This window comes from Bos indicus, chromosome 6 (genome assembly GCF_029378745.1).
Source record: "Bos indicus isolate NIAB-ARS_2022 breed Sahiwal x Tharparkar chromosome 6, NIAB-ARS_B.indTharparkar_mat_pri_1.0, whole genome shotgun sequence".
Classification (NCBI taxonomy): Eukaryota; Metazoa; Chordata; class Mammalia; order Artiodactyla; family Bovidae; genus Bos; species Bos indicus.
Window position 1 is genome coordinate 57426312 of NC_091765.1, and position 25357 is coordinate 57451668.

The following is a 25357-nucleotide window of genomic DNA, read 5'->3' on the forward strand; positions in this document are numbered from 1 at the left end:
AATGGACTTTTTAATTTATCTTAGATTGCTGCTGCTAGTATATAGAAGTACAGTTCGGTTCAGTTGCTCAGTCATGTCCAACTCTTTGCGACCCCATGGACTGCAGCACCAGGCTTCCCTGTCCATCACCAACTCCTGGTGCTTACTCAAACTAATGTCCATCAACTCGGTGATGCCATCCAGCCATCTCATCCTCTGTCGTCCCCTTCTCCTCCCACCCCCAATCTTTCCCAGCATCAGGGTCTTTTCAAATGAGTCAGTTCTTCACATCAGGTGGCTATAGTATTGGAATTTCAGCTTCAGCATCAGTTCTTCCAATGAACACCCAGGACTGATCTCCTTTAGGATGGACTGGTTGGATCTCCTTGCAGTCCAAGGGACTCTCAAGAGTCTTCTCCAACACCACAGTTCAAAAGCATCAATTCTTTGGCACTCAGCTTTCTTTATAGTCCAGCTCTCACATCCATACATGACTACTAGAAAAACCATAGCCTTGACTAGATGGACCTATGTTGGCAAAGTGATATCTCTGCTTTTTAATATGCTATCTAGGTTGGTCATAACTTTTCTTCCAAGGAGCAAGCATCTTTTAATTTCATGGCTGCAGTCACCATCTGCAGTGATTTTGGAGCCCAAGAAAATAAAATCTCTGTTTCCATTGTTTCCCCATCTATTTGCCATGAAGTGATGGGACCAGATGCCATGATCTTAGTTTTCTGAATATTGAGTTTTACAGTTGGATCTTATACATTGATCTTGTATTCTACAACCTTGCACAACTCATTAATTGTAAGTTTTTTAGTGGTTTCCTTAGAATTTTCAATATATAAGATTTTGTGATCTATGAATACAGGTGGATCTGCTTTTGCCTTTCCTCTATGGACTTATTTTATTTCTTTTCTTGCCCAGTTGCCCTGACTGGAACCTCCACCTCCAGTATAGTGTAGAATAAAAGTGGAAATACTGGGTATCCTTCTTCTGCTTCTAATCTTAGGTAGAAAACTTTCAGTGCTCCTTAAGTATCATGTTAGATATGTTTTTCTTTAAAACATGTCCTTTACTCAGGTGGAAGAAGTTAATTTCTATTAATAGTTGAGGGTTGTTTTTTTTTAAATCACGAAGCAGTGTTGGATTTAGTTGGACTCTTTTTGTATCTGTTGAGACTGACTATATGGGTCTTGTCCTTTATTAATATATAGTGTCTCCCATTAGTTGATTTTCTGATGCTAATGCTACATTTATGGAATAAATCCCACCTAGTTGTGTTATATAATTCTTTTTATGTGCTACCAGGTTAGGAATTGTAGTACTTTTGTTGAGGATGTTTATTTTCATAAGAGATGTTGCTTTGTATTTTCCTCATAATATTTTTGTCTAGCTGTGATACCAAGATCATACTGGTCTCAGAGTAAGTTAGGAATGTTCTTTTGTAGACTGAATAATTGATACAAATGCTTTTGTAAACATTGGGTAGAATTCACCAGTTTATCCATCTGAACCTAGGCTTTTCTTTTTATGCAGCTTTTTAAAACTTACTACTTAATCTCTTGTCATAAATATCTTCACATTTTCTATTCAATCTTGAGTCAATTTACATAGCCAGTGTCTCTCTAGGAATTTGTCCATTTCATGTAAGGGATCTAATTAATTGGCACACAGATGTCCATAGTATTCTCTAATAATTCTTCTGTTTCTGTAAGGTTAATAGTTATAGCCTCTTTCACCCCACATTTTAGATAGCTTTTTTTTTTTTTTTTTTTTTTGGTCTGTTCATTTAGTTTTGTCCCCTTTGTTGATCTCTTCAAGAACCAATTTTTGGTTTGTTTTTTCTAAGTTTTCTATTCTGTTTCATCAATTTCCATTGTCATCTATTATTTCCTTCCTCCTGCTTGCTTTGGCTTGCCCTTGATCTCCTCTTCCTATTGTCTTCAGTTAAATTATTGAAATCTTAATTTTTATATAGGTGTTTATAGGTCTAAATTCCTCTAAGTACTACTTTACTTGCATCTCACAGTTTCAGTATGTTGTATCTTCATTTTTCATTCATCTCAAAGTAATTTTTAATTTCCCTAGTAATTTCTTCTTTGATTCATTGGTTATTTAGGAGTGTTAATTTCCAAATACTGGTGAATTTTCCAAGTTTCTGTTATTGATTTCTGATACCATCCCATTGTATTCAGAGAACATACTTTATATGAATTAAATCTATTTAAGGTTATTGAGGCTTGTTTTATCATCTAACATATGGTCTATCCTGGAGAATGTTCTCTGTGGACTTAAGAATGTACATTCTGTTGTTAGATAGATTGTCCTAAGACATTAGAACTAGTTGGTTTATGGTATTGCTTCAGTCTTCTAGGATTTTGGTGATCTTCTTTCTAGTTCTTCTTCCCATTATTGAATGAGATATTCAGTCTCCAGTCGTTACAGTTGAATTGTCAGTTTCTCCTTCACTGTTGTCAGTTTGTGGTTCATGTATTTTAAGGCTCTTTGTTGCACATACATTTATGATTGTTATATCTTCCTGTTGGATGGACCCTTATTATAAAATGTCCCTCTTCATCTCTAGTTATATTGTTTTAAAATTTATTTTCTGTGATATTAAAATAGCCCTGTGAGCTTTCCTATGGTTGGTGTTGGCGTGATAAATCTTTTTCCACCGTTTTAACCAATCTGCCCAATGTATCGGAAAAGGCAGTGGCACCCCACTCCAGCACTCTTGCCTGGAAAATCCCATGGACGGAGGGGCGTGGAAGGCTGCAGTCCATGGGGTCGCTGAGGGTCGGACGCGACTGAGCGACTTCACTTTCACTTTTCACTTTCATGCATTGGAGAAGGAAATGGCAACCCACTCCAGTGTTCTTGCCTGGAGAATCCCAGGGATGGGGGAGCCTGGTGGGCTGCCATCTATGGGGTCGCACAGAGTCGGACACGACTGAAGCGACTTAGCAGCAGCCCAATGTATATCTCCTGTAGAAGCATATTGTCAAGTCTTGCTTTTATCCAGTATCAGTCTCTGCCTTTGTATTGTTTAAATCAGTCACACTTAATGTATTGACATAATGGTATTATTGACATAATGGGATTTACTTCTGTCATTTTACTTTTATTCTACATATTTGTCATTTGTTTTCCTCTATTTGCTTTGCTTTGCAGTGTGCGACTGTTTTCTAGTTTAACATTTTAATTCCTTTAATGATTTTTTCACTATTTTTGAGTAATTTTTCTTTGTAGTTAAAGACATATACATATTGTTAGTATAAATCATAAGCAGATTCTAAGTTAATTCCATTGAGCTAGGTGGCTCAGTGGTAAAGAATCTGCCTGTAAAACATGAGACATGGGTTCAATCTCTGTATCAGAAAGATCCCATGGAGAAGGAAATGGCAACCTACTCCAGTATTCTTGCCTGGGAAATCCCATGGACACAGGAGCCTGGCGGGTTACAGTCCATGAGGTCACACAGAGTCAGACATGACTTAAGTGACTCAGCAATAGAAAGACTACTCCCTTATAGCTCTGTTCCCTTTTCTCCCTTTTTGTGCTATTGTTATTATATATTCAACATCTAATAAGTTACAATGACATCATTATTACTTTATATAATTTTATGTCACTTAAAGGTTTGACTGGAATAGCAGGTATATATTTACAGCTTTTGTTACATCAACTTTTCATTTTTACCATTTCTGTATCTCATTTATTCTAAATCATACCTTTCCTCAGATCCTCAAACAGTGTCAGCCAAAAGGATGGGGACCAGGTTCTGTGTATGGTTGTTTGTGTATGGCACAACCGAGTTATCATTCACATTGCAGATTCGTGTGTTTATTTTGACAGTTTATTGGCAGATGGTCAAAAATGTCTTGTTTAGTAATTTCAGTATAAGAAGTTCAGTAATTTACAGTTCTGTCCAGTTAAACTTTGTGATGGTGAAGTATATATAAATATATCTGCACTTTCTAACATGAAAGTCAGTAACTGCATGTGACTAGTAAGCATTTGAACTGAATTTTTTAGTTTATATTAACTTTTAGATAACCACAGCTAATGGCTCTCATATTAGACAGTGAAGTTATATCTCAGATGTTCCCCTTTCTTAATATTAAAGCAAGAACCCTAAAATAAGTGTTCATAGTTTCATATGTTATAGAACTCATTGCCTGGGCCATAGGAATATTTTTTAAAGAATCTGTTATATCTCCATCAGCCACCTAAAAATTCAAGTGCAGATAGACAGAGATTTTGGTACAGACACTTATGTGGGGTGTTGGCCAAAAGAAGGGAAGTACACAGTACTTGGGGCACACTGGAGGATCCATGCCCTGGGTCTCCATCTCACTGGATGCCTTGCAAACAGTAAGGAGAGGGTTCTTTTTTCTGCTTATAGGAAATAAGGAAAAGAAGAATTCTTCAAAGCTACAATTAGAAACGTTTACCTTATGCAGATAGCAGTTGAGTAAAGGGAATGAAACTCATACTGCTCTCCATAGCAAATTTTTCAAAGAGTGTAATTGTACAAGTTCTTACAGATTCTCAGAATCTTTCCTTGTAGTCTTTGAAGTAAGGAGACAGAGGATCCCATTATCCTCACTTCTCTGTAAGGTATCCCTTTCATTGTCTTCTATATACATTTTTTCAGATATGTAGTGATGAAAGCTGAGCTGCTTAGGGGCTTAGAGATAACAGATATAAGCAAAATGTCCCCATGGGATAACAGGTTTCTTTTTTTTTATTTTTTTAAAGAAATGTATTTATTTAACTTTGGGTCAGTATATGCGAATGCCCATTGTGGTTTTCCCTTCTCATATTGAGACACAGTGTAAAATTACACACTGTTCCTTATCTCAGATAATGTAGTAACTACATCCCAGCTGCTTTCAGACTTCTGAAATCCTGTTGCCATTTCAATATAATGAAAGCCTGCACTGAAAAGCCTCTGACATTTAACATTTCATTTTCTCTGGGCCCATGTCAACAGTATAATCAGGGACAAAAAAAAGAAATTATAGTGTTCATCCCCAAACCATCATGGTATTAAAAAAAAAAAATACCCCTTTAGATTAATCTTAAAAATCATTTTCCCTATCAAAGGCAAAACATGCTGCCAAGAGAAAAGTTAGAAGTCATATTAGCTTAATATTGTGAATAAGAATAAAGCCTACATGTCAGTTGAGTTTTCCTGCAGGTGAATTAACACTGCCTCCTCTCTGGGTCCCCAGGTCATAGATCTGTACTGGGGAGTTCATGAAGATGAATGGGACAGCCCTGAGCTCCAGAAGACCCGCATGAAGCTGCTGGAAGATTGTTTGAAAACTTCTGCAGGTCCATGTTTTGTTGTGGGTATAGAAACACTAATGCTTTATATTAAATTGTAGATGAATGTGAGAATTCTTGATTTGTGATTCTTAAAAGGCTTTTAGAATCGGGGGAGGGAAATACTTGCTCTTCTATATCTATTTAAAATTCTTAAACTGTCTCCTTGTCCTCAGTGTGTGAGGACAAAATCCTCCACTTGCCATGAACAGCACTGCAAATTAATGGTTAATAATTTGAAGTGGTAATCAAAGGGAGGGCTTGGGGTTGACAACAATTTCCAAGCACCTTGTGATCACCAGTGAGGATTACTCAGTCCTCCAATAAGTATCCTCATTTTCCTTACATTTTATCATGTGGTATTCCATCCTAGTATCTGTTTCTCAGCATTAGAATTTCTGGCATATTTCTTTAAACACTGTGGCTGAAACATTGTTCAACTAAATACACTGTGTCAGATCCACCAATAGGAATTGATATCATGTGGAAAAAAATTGTTTTTATGGTGATTTTCAGCCAGAGATGCTCAAGTGGAACATTATCATTAATTTGTCATTATTTTCTAAAGGGATATCCAAATCCAAATCCAGTCCTCTGTGTAAACACAGTGGTGGTAAGAGAAGCAGATCACTCTGTGACAGATGATGCACTAAATCATGGCCTTAATTTAGCTGAAGAAAGACCTTATCTTGAACCCAAACACTACCAGCTGATAGGGAAGTTGGCCCTTTCCACACAGATGTTCTGAGGTTGATGGATGCTTGTGAATTACTAGTGGAGAAAATGTCATAGTATACAATTAAAAGCTAGATTCAGTGTATCAGTAAAAGCTTTTAATATGTATTTGCATGTCCATTTATATTCAAACTCCACATAAGGGGTAAAGTACATAAAGGATGTTCTATAATATTTTTAGTATGTGGATAAATTATTCATTTATTCACCAGCTACTTAGTGAATGCTGTTCCTAGTGAATGCTCTTAGTTTTGGGGCAAGTAGATTTATATGAAATGATCATTTTGTAGGTCAGTTTCTTATGACTAATGTTAGAGTTGTACTGAAAAGGTAAGACTTTGTTTCCTCATGGAGGATTATTCTTATGTGGGACTTGCATCATTTTTATGTGGGACTAACAAGAGAGGGCAGATAAATATCAAAGCAACAAGTAAACAACAAGTCAGATGGTAACAAGAGCTATGGAGAAAAATACAAAAAGGAAGGAAGAGAGGGAAGAGAAGTGAGGGGAGAGACTTGTTATTTTGAGTAGAAAGGTGGAGAAAGCCTCACCAGTAAGGTGACTGTGGAGGCGGTGGCAGGACGAGGGACAGGGAAGAACCAAGTGGACGGTGCACGCACAGCTTTCCAGGAGAGGAATTGGGGAGCGTGCGTGGCATGCTCAGGAGAGAGGAAGCAGGTGGGTGCCTAAAGCAGCATAAGCACAAGAGTGTGGGAGTGGGGTCTTGTCACCTTGAAACTGACCAGAAAGACTTTACTGTACTCGGTCATGAGAAGCCAGAGTATGTGGAGCAGAGGACTGAGATCCGACTCATGCTAAAGCCTACTGTGGCTGCCGGGGGTAGGACAGAGGGCAAAGCATGAAAACTAACGTGATATGCAAAACAAGAACATACATGGTTGGGGGGTAGAGAATGGACATCCAAAAACAGTGTCCTGTGGTCTGAACAGAATGCAGAAAATCCTAAAAAAGTCTATAGATACCCGAAGAGCTAGTAGTGGAAGAGGAATTAAGACTTTTTCCATGAATCTTCAGAGGATAGAGAGAGAGCAGTGGGTAGAAATCACAGGGAGACAGGTTTTGGCTCCAAGTGAAGCTGTTAGAGGCTTTAGCTTTCTCTCAGATTTGGGAGTCAGAGATCCCTGGGTCTCACTGACATTTCACAGCTGTGGGACATGGGAGGAACTTCTTTACCATTCTAAGCTTTGGCTTTCTTATCTGTAAACTGGAAATAATAGTTACCTGCCTCCTGGTGTCTTTCTGAGGATGAAATGAAATTACAGGACACTTTTTATAGTGTCTGATAAATAGTAACCCACAAAAAGTATTATTTTTTTGTCGTAATCATTATCTCTCAAAACTGCCTAAATTGTTGGTGATGCACTCTTTATAGATTCATCAAACTAGAGAACACAGATCACTCTGACAGAGATGCTGTAGGAGAGATAGACAAATTAGACCAAATTCCACCATGCTTAGAAAGCTAGATTTAGAAGACAAAGAGCTGTGTGTGTGTGTGCCCTGGGGCATCTCTATTGCTGTGATCTTCATAGCTTTAGACCGATCCAGCCTCAGAAATTCAGGGATGAGAGAGACATTCTTCTCCTTTTATCTTCCTGTAGAGTATCATACCCAAAGTAACTAAAATTAGTCATGGCCATTAATCCCTAGAAGTTGCTGGCAGGGGGATGAATAAAGACTTCGTAAGTTCATGCAGGTTCTGAGAGTAAAGGTTAACTGATAGAATACCAGTAACAACTTCACTGAACATAAGCAAATCATTTATCCCTCCTTCTGTTCCCTATTGCACGTTGAAACTCAAGGCAACCATAATAAAACCCTGTGGACAGAGCCAGGATTATTCACCCCAGTGATCCTAAATCATGCAAGGCCTATTTCACTGCTTATAGGAAAAAGTACGTCTCTTATGGCCTTTCCTGTTGTAACTATGGTAACAGTGGGCTATGTGTGTCGCTTTTGAGCTCCAGTTTCCCTGCCCACTGCTCCCTTGTGATATTTCGAGAAGTCATGATGACCCCCCTGGGATGCAAAGCATGGCATATTACTTCCCTGGTGCTGAAGTCTTTGGCAAGAAAATTTACTATTACTCAATGAAAAAAAAAATGTGTTTTTATCTTCAAAGCCTTCACAGATACTAGCCCTTATGTTAGTTACAAATTCAGTACCAGACAAAGCTTTCATATTTGAGTACCTCAGGAATTGAAGTCCAAAGGGAACTTGGACTTAAATGTTGTATGCAGATGGTTCTTTTCAACTTCCTTTCCTAAAAGTTGTCCTTTGAGATGGGGCCTGGGGTCCCAGAGACAGGCAGGCTATGCCTGCTAATCCCAGGAAGTTCTTTGCACACTTGCTTTGAGTCACATGGAGGACAGAGAGATGGAGTAAGGTACCTAGACAAGTGTCCAGTTTCGCTCTCAGGATTAACTTGGGAGATATACCACACTGAAATTCATCATCTCTACTAAGAAAGAACAGCTTTTGTAGACGTGGATTAGAAGGCTCAGACAGTGAGGAAAACCTACAATTTTTATTTCACAACTGGAGTTAGAGCCCTAGTTCTGACAGGGCAGGTCACTGACCTCACCTTGCTTTAATTATCACATCCATAAAATGGGAAAAAATAACAGTAAACTGAAAGTAAAATAAGTATAAAAGGCTTGTTGTAGAAACCAAATGTGATGGTGTATGTGAGAGTTCTTTGTAAACTATAAAGAGCTCCACAAGTATTAGTTATTATTCAGTGGTGATTTTGTTATTTTCCAATGAGAATAAAATGTTTTTATTAATACTGGGTGTTTATGTGATACTGGAAAATTTTCCCTTTGAAAATGTGGAGGATAGTCTCAGTGTAGAAAGGGTTAATACCTGATTCAGACAGTCAAATATTAAAGGGTTTTTGAGTTCATTCTTAACATTATAAAATGTAGAGAGTATATATTAATTTGCTGAAATTTACTTACTAAGACCTTTACCTGCTCCCAAGAAGGGATTCTGATCAGGACTGCAGTTAACAAGGGGGCAGCTCACAGCTGGGTCCAGAATCACTATCTGTTTCTCCTTTTAAATGCAGAGAATTGCCTCAGCCTTCACAAAGTATGCAAAGTTCAGCAGAATCTTTCCCCACCAGCCTGTTCCACCCACTTAATTCAGGAAAAGTCCTGATGAAGGGGAGAAAAATATCACCTCCTGGAGAGAGCAGAGTCCATATACATGCTGCCTATCTCAGCCCCATTCCTCTCCACAAGATGTGTTTATGGGGAGAGAGCATTTTCTTCTTGTCATCCCTCCAGACTCAGAGCAGCCCCAGAAAATTGGTTGTGGAGTTTGGGCATTGACTCTGGATCTTGAGTTAAGTCCCATCTCATAGCAGAAGTTGATAAAACCTTAAGTAATCTGCTGGCTTAAACTGGAGTTTGAAAAGCTTAGATAACTTTAGGGATGCTGCACCGAAATATGTGGCTGCATGCTCTGCTCTGTGGGGTACAGACAGTATCGCACTGCGTTCCCTCAATCCACAGCGTGGATGATGTAGAAATCTACTGAGAAAGGTATTGGCAGGTTCCCCTAGGAGAGCCATGACTGGCCTCTGCACCCAAAAAAACAAAAAAGAGCACCAGTTAGAGACAGAGATTCCATGACTTAACATTCAGAGAGGTGTTCCCCACATCTTAGAGTCAGGACAAAGAGAATATGCCACCTGTAGTATTGTTTTGTTAATTCTCAGGAGTCTCAGGAAGCCAAAGCACATGTAGCATTCTCATTGGGGCTACCCGATTGCACAAATATGTTAGCAAGATCAAACCAGTCAACCCTAAAGGAAATCAACCCTGAGTATTCATTGGAAGGACTGATGCTAGAGCTGAAGCTCCAGTTCTTTGGCCACCTGATGCGAAGAGCCAACTCATTGGAAAAGATCCTGATGCTGAGAAAGATTAAGGGCAAGAGGAAAAGGGGATAAGAAGGGATGAGATGATTGGATGGAATCACCAACTCAGTGGACATGAGTTTGATCAAACTCTGGGAGTGAAGGTCAGGGAAGCATGGTGTGCTGCAGTTCATGGGGTCTCAGAGTCAGACATGACTTAGTGACTGAACCAACAACATATTAGCACTGAAGAGAGAAATAGTCAAGACCAAAGGAATGGGACTGTTGCCATCATTCTTACCTGAGTGTAAGCAGATGCTGAAGCAGCCTCCTTACCTGCCCCCCAGCATTCACACACACTGCCATCAGTGGCCAAGGACAGAGAAAGAAAGGCCGTGGTCTTGCCTACCACAGACAGCTCCAGGCGGCCGCTTTAAAACCACTATGCACCAAGGAAGCAGAAGAAAGCTTAGCAGGCTAGGTTTTAAAGCAGAAGCATGAAGACTTAAGGAATTAGACTGAGAAATCTATTACTTAGCAAGTTTAAGTTTTTCCACTAGCCAAAAAAGACAAGACAAAGCCACAGCTGTTATTGATAAAAATTAAACCATCCCATATTTGTACATCACCAAGTAAATTAAACCTATAGCATTTAGATCAGTTCATCATGACCTGTGTCACCAGTCTCCTTCAGAGTTAAATTATACCCCCTTGACAGTTGAAGTTTAGTTTCTTACTTTAATTTTTAAGAAAATCATACAGTGAGAGTTAAGTCATTCAATTTAAAGAAAGAATTATTGTTTTTATAACAGTTTTGCTTTGGAAAATAGTTCATTTTATCACATTTCAACTTTGGTTGACTTACATTTTAGGTACACTAAAAAAAAATACATGAAAAATTAAAATAAGTGCTTAATGTTTGTACTTTAACAAAATGTACAGTTTTTTATGACTTAGTTTTCAAATTTGTAAGTACAGATTTATTATTTTAAAAAGTACTAAAATGGGGACACAGATTTGAACTGGAAAGTCATCTAAATGAAACAATCTAGACATTTTTTAAGTTTTTTTAAAAAAATTTTTTAATAAAAATTAATCTAAAATCTCAGATTTTCTAGGTATGTTTTGCTTGCACAATCAAGAATTCTTTACATATAAAATTAAGCTTGTCCAAGGACTTGCCTTAATCACTAATGGTCCAGGGGTTCAATCGCAGGTCAAGGGACTAGTTACATGCCATAACTAAGAGTCCACATGTTGCAGCTAAGACTTGGGGCAGCCAAATGTTTAAAAAAAAAAAAAAAAAGCCAAAATTAAACTTTTCCAGTTGAAATCATCCAGATATTACAGTTCTAAAATAGGTTCCATTAATAAATAACTTGAGCACCACCAAAAAAGTTAGAATGGGCAAACATTAAAAAATACTGTTTAAAAAAAGTAAAAGCTAGTTATCTCACAGGTATAAGCCAAAATAGCACCATTAGGTTAATTGTTGCTAATATATAAAATGTTTCCACAATAAATTTTTAATACTAATACATAAGCTATTTTCACAGTTTAACTCACTATTTCACAGCTTATGTAAAGTAGCACATTTTATATGGTTAAAAGAATTACAAAGTCAACTGGAGAGCAGTTAGCCTCCTTATAACTTAATTGGTAAGAAAATTTTCACTTAAAACAAGGACTGTAACAACTTAAAGAGCTTAGTGGAGCTGTGGAGACAAAAATGATTAAAATCTCCAGAGAAAAATGGTCCTTCCTTGGTGAGCTGGCTTTACAGATTGATGTGTTCCAAAAGCATCAGTGGTTGTCATGAGTCGTTTGCTGACCATTGGGCAACACGGGTGATAGAAAGCTGGGGTGGAAAAGCAAAAGTAAGGTCTTCTACAAACTCTTGGTATTTAGGAGACACAGTCCACTAGATTGTAACAGAAAATTCAAGACTCTTGAAACACTTTAGTTCAAAGCAAACTGAATCAAACTGTAACCTGTTGCACCCAGTTCAAATACTGAATGGACTATCATGATTAGATTCTCACCTTATCAGTCTAACATAGGAAAATAAACCCCTCAATAAAAGTTCTTTTAAATACAATGCCCAGAATACAATGAAAATTACGGAATGTGCAAAGAATCAAGAAAACATACATATAAATTTTTTTTAAGTATACAATAAAAGTCAGTCCCAAGGTGAGCAAGATGATGGAATGGGCAATCAAAAACTGTTAAAAATACGTCAATGAAAATTAAAGACAGGTAAATGAATGAGATTGATTTCAACAAAGAAATGAAATCTAAAAAATTTATATTTTAGAACAGACACCAGATCTAAAATTAAAAATGTATTTGATGGGATTTAACAGAAGATTGAACATAAGACTGAATTAATGAACTCAGAGAGAAGTCAATAGAAAATATCCAAACTGAAATACAGATTTTAAAAAATAGTAAAAACAGAATGAAGCAGAAGAGACATGTGAGCCACAGTCAGTCTCACATAAGAGTAACTGGAGTCCCAGAAAAAGAGGATGGGGAAAGTGAGAATTTTTCCAAAAATGTTTAAAGACATCAACCCATATAGATTCAAAAAGCTCAGTTAACTGTAAGCAAAAAAATTACATCTGAGTTTGGACAGAGGAGCCTGGCAGTCTACAGTCCAGGGGATCTCAAAGAGTTGAACACGACTCAGCACACACATTATAGTAAATGCTGAAAACAAAAAATAAAGGAAAAAATTAAAAGCTATCAAAAGGAAGAAAAACATTGCCTGCACAAAAACAACAGATTTTCAGCTGATTTTTAATATGGAAGCTTTAGAAATCAAAAGACAGTAAAAGGTCCCAAATGTTGGAGACGAGATGGCAGAGTAGAAGGCCCTCCTCTCATAAGCACACCAAAATCACTGACTGAGAACAACTATCAATAAAAAGACTGGGATCTGTTAACAACAACAACAACAAAAACTCTGCATCCAAAGACAAAGAAGAAACCACTAGCTGGTAGGAGGGGCACGCTTGCAATATAATCAAAATCCCATACCACCCAAGGGAGCAGCCCACAAACTGGAGAATAATTATAGCCACAAGTTCTCCCATGAGAGAACAGTGAGCACCAGCCAGGCTCCCCAGCCTACAAGTCTAGCTTCCAGAGGAGGAGCCCCCAGAGTGTTGAGCTTTCAGAGCTAGCAGGGCTTCATCGCAGGAGCGCCACAGGACAGGGGGAAACAGACTCCACTCTTGGAGAGTGCACACAAGGTCTCACGTGCACCAGGACCCAGGGCAAAAGCAGTAACTCCTAGGAGCCTAGGTTAGACCTGCCTGCTGGTCTTGGAGAGGCTCCAGGGAAGGCAGACTCGGGGGACATGGGGAAGGGTGGCATGGAGCTATGGCTCTCTCTGGGGTCATAAAAGAGAGCATGGCTCTCTCTGGGGTCATAAAAGCTGGTGGCAGAAACAGTGGGGACCTATGTGAACTCTAACTAGAGGCAGACATTTTGGATTCTGGGCACAAAGACCTGGCCCTACCCAACAGCCTGTAAGCTCCAATACTGGGATGCCTCAGCCCAGATAACCAATAGAGCAGGAACATAGCCCTACCTATCAGCAGACAGGCAGCCTAAAGACTTCCTGAGCCCACAACAACCTCTAGACACACCCTGCTCACCAGAGGGCCAAAACCCACCACCACCCACCAGAAAACCTTCGCAAGCCTCTAGACCAGCCTCACCCAACTAGGGGTGGACATTAGAAACAAAACTACAGTCCTACAGACCCGAGTCCACAAACACAAGTCAGAACCTACCCTGGAACTGGCTGGTCTCCGGACCTAAGAAAAGCTGAAGGCAAAGGAGAAAAGGAAAGGTATACCATTTGAATGCAGAGTTCCAAAGAATAGCAAGGAGAGATAAGAAACCCTTCCTCAGTGATCAGTGCAAAGAAATAGAGGAAAATAATAGAATGGGAAAGACTAGAGATCTCTTCAAGAAAATTAGATATACCAAGGGAACTTTTCATGCAAAGATGGGCACAATAAAGGACAGAAATGATATGGACCTAAGAGAAGCAGAAGATATTAAGAAGAGGTGGCAAGAACACCCAGAAGAACTATACAAAAAAGATCTTTACAACCCAGATAATCACGATGGTGTGATCACTCATCTAGAGCCAGACATCCTGGAATGTGAAGTCAAGTGGGCCTTAGGAAGCATCACTATGAACAAAGCTAGTGGAGGTGATGGAATTCCAGTTGAACTATTTCAAATCCTAAAAGATGATGTTGTGAAAGTGCTGCACTCAATATGCCAGCAAATTTGGAAAACTCAGCAGTGGCCACAGGACTGGAAAATGTCAGTTTTCATTCCAATCCCAAAGAAAGGCAATGCCAAAGAATGTTCAAACTACCGCACAATTGTGCTCATCTCCCACGCTAGCAAAGTAATGCTCAAAATTCTCTAAGCCAGGCTTCAACAGTATGTGAACCATGAACTCCCAGATGTTCTACCTGGATTTAGAAAAGGTAGAGGAACCAGAGATCAAATTACCAACATCCATGGGACCATCGAAAAAGCAAGAGAGTTACAGAAAAACGTCTATTTCTGCTTTATTGACTATGCCAAAGCCTTTGACTGTGTTAATCACAATAAACTGTGGAAAATTCTGAAAGAGATGGGAATACTAGATCACCTAACCTGCCTCCTGAAGAATCTGTATGCAGGTCAGGAAGTAACACAGAACTGGACATGAAACAACAGACTGGTTCCAAACAGGGAAAGGAGTACATCAAGGCTGTATATTGTCACCCTGCTTATTTAACTTATATGCAGAGTATAACATGAGAAACACTGGGCTAGATGAAGCACAAGCTGGAATCAAGATTGCTGGGAGAAATATCAATAACCTCAGATATGCAGATGACACCACCCTTATGGCAGAAAATGAAGAACTCAAGACCCTCTTGATGAAAGTGAAAGAGGAGAGTGAAAAAGTTGGCTTAAAACTCAACATTCAGAAAACTAAGATTATGGCATCTGGTTCCATCACTTCATGGCAAATAGATGGGGAAGCAATGGAAACAAGGACAGACTTTATTTTTTGGGGCTCCAAAATCACTGCAGATGGTTACTGCAGCCATAAAATTAAAAGACGCTTACTCCTTGGAAGAAAAGTTATGACTGACCTAGACAGCATATTAAAAAGCAGAGACATTACTTGGCCAACAAAGGTCCATCTAGTCAAAGCTATGGTTTTTCCAGTAGTCATGTGTGGATGTGAGAGTTGGACTATAAAGAAAGCTGAGTGTGAAATAATTGATGCTTCTGAACTGTGGTGTTGGAGAAGACTTTTGAGGATCCCTTGGACAGCAAGGAGATCCAACCAGTCCATCCTAAAGGAAATCAGTCCTGAATATTCATTGGAAGGACTGATGCTGAAGCTGAAACTCTAATACTTTAGCCACCTGATGTGAAGAACTGACTCATTTGAAAAGATCCTGATGCTGGGAAAAATTGAAGGTAGGAGGAGAAGGGGACGACAGAGGATGAGATGGTTGGATGGCATCACGAACTCGATGGACATGAGTTTGAGTGAGCTCCAGGAGTTGGTGATGGACAGGGAAGCCTGGCGTGCTGCAGTCCATGGGGTCGCAAAGGGTCAGACACAACTGAGCAACTGAACTGAACTGAACATCTGTCCTTCTGAAATTATTCCAAAAATTGCATAAGAAGGAATTTCAAATTGATTCTGTGAGAACACCCTCAGCCTGATAACAAAACCCAGAAGTACCACAAAAAAGAAAATTACAGGCCAACATAACTGATGAACATACACACAGAAATCCTCAACAAAATACTAGTAAACCAAATCCAACAATACATTTAAAGATAATACATCATGAACAAGAGGGATTTATCCCAGGGATGCAAAGATTTTTCAATCTCTGCAAATCAACCAGTCTGATGCACCACTTTAACAAATTAAATGGAAAGTATATGACACAATAGATGCAGAAAAACCTTTTGATAAAATTCAACACACAGTAAGTCCCCTAGATATAGATGAGTTCCATTTCAAGAGCATGTTTGTGAGTCCATTTTGTTCATAAGTACAACAAAGTGAGCAACTGCAGTACCAACTACTACAAATTAGCTATATAGTACTGTAATAAGTTTATAATACTTTTCACACAAATAATACATTAAAAGGAAAAATAAAAGTTTTAAGCTTACAGTACAGTACCTTGACAAGTACAGTAATACAGTACAATGGCTGGCAAATAGGAACTGGCATCGAGTGAACAGGAAAGAAGAGCTACTGAATGGCGTAGAGGAGATAGGTGATGGTAGTGCTGAAGGACTGTCAGCAATAGGAAGCACAGGGCAAGCTACAATTTCATTCATGCCTGATGTTGATGGCACAAGTTCTGGTTTTTTACTGGATTTACTTCTATCTACCCTCTTGAATAAACAATCCAGTGACACCTTGGTAGTATCTTTTTCTTGTTGTAGATGACATGGTAGCCCTGGGTTGTATTCTGAATGGCTGCTACAACATTCGTGTACTGTTCTATATAATGGGTCCTGTGCCTCCAAACTGGGGAAGGCAATGGCATCCCACTCCAGTACTCTTGCCTGGAAAATCCACTGGACGGAGGAGCCTGATGGGCTGCAGTCCATGGGGTCGAGAAGAGTCTGAGTGACTTCACTTTCACTTTTCTGCATTGGAGAAGGAAATGGCAACCCACTCCAGTATTCTTTCCTGGAGAATCCCAGGGACAGGGGAGCCTGGTGGGCTGCCGTCTATGGGATCGCAGAGAGTCGGACACGACTGAAGCGACTTAGCAGCAGCAGTGCCTCCAAACTAAGTGACTCCTCAAATAAAGAAAATTCCCATGCCCATGCCATTCCCTGCATCATGAATCTCCTCAGTTCTCCAGCAGTACCAGCTTCATCACTGCTGCCTTGACGCTTGCTTCTGGACATCCTGGGCTTGAACTAAAGAGACTGTACTTCTCAGTACTGTACAGTAGAGGATCCAAAAACACAACCACTGGTAGTGGATCCACACATGTAAGTGTACACCAGGTGTGAACTAATTTACGTGATTGGACTTGCAAATACACATTTGCATCTTTGAAAGGTCACAACTTGAAGGTTTATATGTAGGGGACTTACTGAATATTTCTGATAAAAATTCTCTATAAAGTGGCCATAGAGAGAATCTACCTTAACATAAAGTTGGACCATAAGGAAGGCTGAGCGGCAAAGAATTGATTTTCAAATTGTGGTGTTGGAGAAGACTCTTGAGAGTCCCTTGGACTGCAAGGAGATCAAAGCAATCAATCCTAAAGAAAATCAACTCTGAATATTCATTGAAAGGACTGATGCTGAAGCTGAAGCTCCAGTCCTTTGGCCACCTGATGTGAAGAGCCAACTCATTGGAAAAGATCCTGTTACTGGGAGAGATTGAAGGTAAAAGGAGAAGGGGTCAGCAGAGGATGAGGTTAGATAGCATCACCAACACAATGGATATAAATTTGAGCAAACTGGGAGATAGTAGAAGACAGAGGAGCCTGGTGTGCTGCAGTTCAACCGATCACAAAGAATCAGACATGACTTAGTGATAACAACACCTCAACAAAATAAAGGCCATACATGACAAACCCATAGCTAACATCATACTCAACAATGAAAAGCTAAAAGTATTTCCTTCAAGATAAGCATGTCTACCCTCTCCACTTTCAATCCACATAGTTTTGGAAGTCTTAGCCACAGCAATCAGAAAAAGAAAAGAAATAAAAGGATCTAAATTGGAAAAGAAGTGAAACAGACACTCTTTGTGGATGACATACTATACATAGAAAATCCTAAAGACACTACCAAAAAATTACTAGAGCTTGTCAATGAATTCAGTAAAGTTGCAGGATACAAAATTAAAACACAGAAATCTGTTGCATTTCTAAACATTAACAATAAAAGATCAGAAGAAGAAATAAAGGAAACAATCCCATTTACAATTGCATCAAATAGAAGAAAATACCTAGGAATAAACCTACCTAAGGAAGCAAAAGACCTGTACTTCAAAAACTGTTAAGATGCTAATGAAAGAAATTGAAGATGACACAAACTGATTGAAAGATATACTGTGTTCTTGGATTGGAAGAATCCATATTGTCGAAATGACTATACTACCCAAGGCAATCTATAATTTAATGCAATTCCTATCAGATTACCAATGGCATTTTTCACAGAACTAGAACAAAAACTTTTTTAATTGGTGTGGAAATGTAAAAGTCTCCAAATGGCCAAAGTAATCTTGAGAAAGAAAAACAGCTGGAGGACTCAACCTCCCTGACTTCAGACTACAGTACAAAGCTACAATCATCAAGACAGTACATTACTGGTACAAAAACAGGGGGAAAAAATCAAAGGAACAAGATAGAAAGCCAAGAAATAAACCCATGCACTTATGGTCATAGTCTATGACAAAGGAGGTAGGAGTATACAATGGAGAAAAACCAGTGTCTTTAATTAGTGGTGCTGGTCAAACTGGACAGCTGCATGTAAAAGAATGAAATTAGAGCATTCTCTAACACCATACACAAAAATAAACTTAAAATAGATTAGAAACCTAAATGTAAGACCAAATACTATAAAACCCCAAGAGGAAAACACAGGCAAGACACTCTTTCACATAAATTGAAGCAATATATTTTTTGATCCATTTCCTACAGTAATGCGGAGAAGGAAATGGCAACCCACTTCAGTACTGTTGCCTGGAAAATTCCATGGATGGTGGAGCCTGGTGGGCTGCAGTCCATGGAGTCACAAAGAGTCAAACAAGACTAAGCAACAAACACATACACACACCACTACAGTAATGGAAATAAAAGCAAAAATAAACAAATGGGACCTAATTGAACTTTAAGATTTTTGCGCAACAAAAGAAACCATAAACAAAATGAAAAAATCTAAAGAATGGGGAGAAGATATTTGCAAATGATGCAACTGACAAGGAATTAATTTTCAAAATATACAAATAGCTGATATGCCTCAATATCAGAAAAAAAAAAATCAAAAAAGGGCAGAAGATCTAAATAGACATTTCTCCAAAGAAAGCGTACAAATGGCCAAAAGGCATATGAAAAGATGCTTGATGTCACTAATTACTAGAGAAATGCAAATCAAAACTACAGTGAAATATCACCTCATAACAGTCAGAATAGCCATCATCAAAAAACTTACAATAATAAATGCTGGAGGGGATGTGGTGACAAAGGAACCCTCATGCACAGTTAGTGGGAATGTAAACTGGTGCAGCCACTATGGAGGATAGTATGGAGGTTCCTTAAAAAACTAAAAATAGAGCCACTATATGAACCTGCAGTCCCACTCCTGGGTATACATCTGGAGAAAAACACGGTCCAATAGGTACATGCACACCAGTGTTCATTGCAGCACTGCTTACAATAGATAAGACTTACAAGCTATCTAAATGTCCATCAACAGATGAACCGATAAAGAATATTGTAGTACAATGGAATATTACTCAGTTTAAAAAAGAATGAAATAATGACATTTGCAGCAACATATATGAGCCTAGAGATTATCATACTAAGTGAAGTAAATCAGACAAAGACAAATATCATGATATCACTTATATGTGAAATATTGGGGAAAAAATATACAAATGAACTTATTTCCAAAATAGGAAGAGATTCACAGACATAAAAAACAAACATGCCAAAGGGAAAGGAGGATGGGGAAGGGATAATTGGGAGGTTGGGATTAACATATACATACTACTGTATATAAAATATATAACCAACAAAGACCTACTATATGACACAGGGAACTATATTCAATATTTCCTAATAACCTTTAAGGGAAGGTTATTAGAATTGCTGTGCTTATACACCTGAAACTAACATGATACCATAAATCAACTATACTTCAATTTTTTTATTTTTTTAATCACAATGTATTTTTTTTTACTTTATAATATTGTATTGGTTTTGCCATACATCAACATGAATATGCCATGGGTATACACGTTCCCCATCCTGAACACCCCCTCCCACCTCCCTCCCCGTACCATCCCTCTGGGTCATCCCAGTGCACCAGCCCCAAGCATCCTGTATCCTGCATCGAACCTGGACTGGCGATTAGTTTCTTATATGATATTATACATGTTTCCATGCCATTATCCCACCCTCTCCCTCTCCCACAGAGTCCAAAAGACTGTTCTATACATCTGTGTCTCTTTTGCTGTTTCTCATACAGGGTTATCGTTACCATCTTTCTAAATTCCATATATATGCATTAGTATACTATATTGGTGTTTTTCTTTCTGGCTTACTTCACTCTGTATAATAGGCTCCAGTTTCATCCACCTCATTAGAACTGATTCAAATGTACTCTTTTTAATGGCTGAGTAATACTCCATTGTGTATATGTACCACAGCTATCTTATCTATTCGCCTGCTGATGGGCATCTAGGTTGCTTCCATGTCCTGGCTACTATAAACAGTGAAATTAAAAAATATTTTAAAATGTTTAAAAATAATGGAATGTCAGATTTAAAGAGCTAAAAGAAAAATAGTCAAACTAGATTCCTATACCTATTCAAAGTATCCTGCAGAAGTGAAGACAAAACTAAGATATTTACAGACAAAAACAGTTTGTCATCAGCGACCCACATTTAAATAAAAGCCAAAAGGTTTTTTTTTTTGCCTTTGTAATAATGACTATAGATAGAAGCTCAAATTCATAACAAGTAATTAAGAGTGCTGAGAAGAATAATATGAAAGAATATTGACTGTTTAAACTACAGTAATAATGCTTTGTAGAGATTATAACATAGAAGAAAGTAAGATATTTGGCAGTTCACTCTTTTAAAGATAGTCTTATGTTATTTGGGAAAGGATAAAAATTACAAATTTAGACTAAACTGTACTAAGAGTGAGTGCTGTAATATCCCTATATATATATAGGAGACATACTAAAAGGGATACAAAAAGATGTAAATAAAAATCTCATGGCAGAGATCCAACAAAATAATAACAATAATTCCTTTAAAAGAAAACTGGAAAAGAAGAATAAAGAATGGATAGGGAAGATGGAGGAGCAGGATAACACTGAGCTCACCACCTCTCACAGAAACACCAGAATTACAACTAATGATGAGAAAGACCAGAAAGACTACCCACACAAGTAGTTTAACACCAGCTCTGGGACCCCTGGACCCTGCAGCCAGAGACCCCAGGCCCCAGCTCTGCCTGCTAGTGGGCTGGCACTAGCAGTAAGTCCCAGTTCCATTCACCAGTGGACAGGTAAAGCAGTGGGATTTCCTGGTCCCAGTCCTTCCCACCAGTGGGTAGTCACCATCACCAGGACCATGACAGCCCCACAGCCTGATTTGTCAAGAATCAAAACACATACCAGCAAGCTGGCACTCTCCCAAGGAGCCCCCAGGGCTCTGACTTACCACAAGCAGGCCAATTCCAGCACTGAGACACCTTGGGCCCCTCAGTAAGTGTCCTCAGGATCTAGCCACACTCACCAGAGAAGCTGACACCAGCTTTAAGAACCCCAGGGCTCTGCAGCCAGAGACCCTGTGACCCAGGTCCACCAGCCAGTGAGCCAGCACTAGTCCTGGGAACCCCTGCCCCAGTCCCTGGTCCTGACTACGAGCAAGTCAACACCAGCGCTGAGTTACCATGGATTCATCACAGTCAACCACCCTGGGATCCAGTTACACCAGCCAACCAGCACAAGCTTGAAGAATACTGAAACCTTCAGCCAGATTTGTCAGGAGCCAGCCCCACCCACAAGCAGTCCAATACTAGATCTGCAAACCCCTGCTTTGTAACCACCCACCCCAAAACCTGACTCTGCCCAACAGTGAGTCACAAATAGCCCAGGGACCCTGCCCCCAGGGTCACAACCCAGTCCTGCAAACCAGAGGCTGGCAGCATCTGAACAAGGTAGGGCCTGGCAATCAACCAAACCAGGGGCCAGTCACAGCTACCAGACCTCCCACAGTAGTCAGCCCACCACAACAGAAGAACCCATATAGCCTCTTAGGGGTACCCCTAGAGTGAATAGTTCTGGTGACCAGAAAGGAGTATGCTACTGGGAAACATAGTCTGGAACCATAACCTATCAGATGTATATAAATAAAAAAAGCAAATTAAGCAAAACAAGATGACAGAGGAACATGTTCAAATTAAGGATAAAAATCCCAGAAGAAGAACTAAGTAAAGTCGAGATGGACAATCTACTCAGTAAAGAGTTGAAGATAATGATTGTAAAGATGATCAAAAAACTCAGGAGAAGAATGGATGAACAGAATGAGAAGTCAGATGTATTTAACAATGAATTAAAAAATAAAGAGAGGAACCAAACAAAAAATATAATAATTGAAATTAAAAAATACACTAAAAGGGATCAACAGTAGACTAAATGATACAAACCAATGGGTCAGCGAGGTTTAAAATAGAGTAATGAAGCCACTGAACAGAAAAAGAAATGAGAACAGGGTCAAAGGCCTCTGGGACAATACCAATTGTACTAACATTTACATTATAGGGTCCCCAAAGGAGAAGTGAGAGAGAAAGGGGCAGAACATATTTGAAGACATAATATCTGAAAACTTCCCTAACTTGGGAAAGGAGACATCCCAGACAGGATCAGCACAAAGGGGCCAAACCAACACACATTGTAATTGTTGTTCAGTCGTTAAGTCATGTCAGACTCTCCGTGACCTCATGAACTGCAGCATGCCAGGCTTCCTTGTCCTTCACTGTCTCCCAGAGTTGGCTCAAACTCATGTCCACTGAGTCAGTGATGCCACTCAACCATCTCATCCTCTGTTGCCCTCTTCTTCTCCTGCCCACAATCTTTCCCAGGGTGTTTTCCAGTGAATTGGCTCTTCCCAACAGGTGGCCAAAGGATTGGAGCTTTAGCATCAGGCCTTCCAATGAATATTCATGGTTAATTTCCTCCAGGATTGACTGGTTTGAACTCTTTGCAGTCCAAGGGACTCTCAAGAGTCTTCTCCAGCACCATAATTTAAAAGCATCAATTCTTCGATGCTCAGCCTTCTTTATGGTCCAACTTTTACATTTGTATGTGACTACTGGAAATACCATAGCTTTGACTAGATGGATCTTTGTCAGCGAAGTGATGTCTCTGCTTTTTAATACACTATCTAGGTTTGTCGTAGCTTTCCTTCCAAGGAGCAAGTGTCTTAATATCGTGGCTGCAGTCACCATCCACAATGATATTGGAACCCACAAAAATAAAATCTTTCACTGTTTACACTTTTTCCAAAAGTTAGTAGAAAGAAAGAAATCCTAAAGAATAGAACAGAAATAAGTGAAATGGATACTAAAAGATACATTTAGAAAAGATCAAGGAAATAAAGAGCTGGTTCTTTGAAAAGATAAAGTTGACAAACCTTTAGCCAAACTTATTAAGAAAAAGAGAGGGCCCAATAAAACCAGGAATGAAAAAGGAGAAATTACAACTGGCACCACATAAAAAAAAAAGATCATAATCAATTACTATGAACAACTATACTCCAATAAAGTATACAACCTAGAAGAAATGGCAAATTCCTATAAATGTACAATCTCCCGAAACTGAACCAGGAAGAAATAGAAAATACCAGCAGATCATTTATCGGTAATGAAATAGAATCAGGAATGAAACAAACTCCCAACAAGCAAAGGTCCGGAATCCAATGGCTTCACAAATGAATTCTACTAAACATTTAGAGAAGAATTAACACCAATAGTTTAAGTTAGTTCTCACACTATTCCAAAACATTGCAAACCAAGGAAAGCTTCTGAACACATTCTGTGAAGCCAGTATCCAAAGATATCACACAAAAAAAGGAAGATACAGGCCAGGATCACTGATGAACACAGATGCAAAAATACTCAATAAAATATTAGCAAAATGATACCATAAAAGGATTGTACACCATGATCAAGTGGGATTTATACTAGGAATACAAGGAAGGTTCAATATACACAAATCAATCAATGAGAGAAACCTTAAATAATAAAAATCATATGAACTCAATAGCTGTAGACAAGGTGTTTTGACAAAATTCAACATCCATTTATAAAAAAAAATTCTACACAAAGTGGGTATAAATGGAACATACCTCAACATAAAAATGAGAGACATATGATCATATATATGATATATGATAAGCCCAGACATCCTTTGTGGCTCAAGTGGTAAAAAATCTGCCTGCAATGCAGGATATGCAGGTTCCATCACTGGGTTAGGAAGATTCCTCTGGAGAAGAAAATGACAACCCACCCCAGTATTCCTGCCTGGGAAATTCTATGGACAGAGGAGCCTTGTGGGCTGTGATCCATAGCGTCACAAAGGGTAAAAAACGACTTAGTGACTGAACAGCAACAGGATAAGCCCACAGCTGACATCATACTCAGCAGTGAAAAGACGAAAGCATTTCCATTAAGGTCAGGAACAAGACAAGGATACCCAGTCTTTCTAGTTTTACTCAATATAGTATTGGAAGTTCTAGTCACAGCAATCACACAAGAAATAAACAGTATCCAGATTAGAAGGCAAGAGGTGAAACAGTCAAGAGGCTAGAAAAAGAGAAAATCAAACCTAAAGAGATTCAAAGAAAAAAGGCACAGTCATCAGAATGCAAAAGCTTTTAAAACATTTTCAAAAGATTCTCAGTACCATTTGCATACCTCTAAGGAAGGTGAAAGAGGAGAGTGAAAAAGTTAGCTTAAAACTCAACATTCAGAAAACGAAGATCATGGCATCTGATCCCATCACTTCATGGGAAATAGATGGGGAAACAGTGTCAGACTTTATTTTGGGGGGCTCCAAAATCACTGCAGATGGTGACTGCAGCCATGAAATTAAAAGACGCTTACTCCTTGGAAGAAAGGTTATGACCAACCTAGATAGCATATTGAAAAGCAGAGACATTACTTTGCCAACAAAGGTCCGTCTAGTCAAGGCTATGGTTTTTCCAGTGGTCATGTATGGATGTGAGAGTTGGACTATGAAGAAAGCTGAGCGCCGAAGAATTGATGCTTTTGAACTGTGGTGTTGGAGAAGACTCTTGAGAGTCCCTTGGACTGCAAGGAGATCCAACCAGTCCATTCTGAAGGAGATCAGCTCTGGGATTTCTTTGGAAGGAATGATGCTAAAGCTGAAACTCCATTACTTTGGCCACCTCATGCAAAGAGTGGACTCATTGGAAAAGACTCTGATGCTGGGAGGGATTGGGGGCAGGAGGAGAAGGGGACGACAGAGGATGAGATGGTTGGATGGCATCACTGACTCGATGGACGTGAGTCTGAGTGAACTCCGGGAGTTGGTGATGGACAGGGAGGCCTGGCGTGCTGCGATTCATGGGGTCG

At 39.1% G+C, this 25357-nt stretch overlaps 1 protein-coding gene across 2 annotated transcripts in view; it reads left to right on the forward strand.

The window, feature by feature from the left end:
- Positions 1-5383, forward strand: part of NWD2 (NACHT and WD repeat domain containing 2) — a 127014-nt gene extending 121631 nt beyond the window's left edge. For both annotated transcript variants that reach the window (XR_011567144.1, XM_019962128.2), the window contains exon 3: positions 5223-5383. Coding sequence is in view for 1 of the 2 variants with exons in the window: in XM_019962128.2 (XP_019817687.2) it covers positions 5223-5378 (156 nt within the window). In the remaining variant the exon portion in view is untranslated. The remainder of the gene's footprint in view (positions 1-5222) is intronic.
- Positions 5384-25357: the final 19974 nt, after the last annotated feature.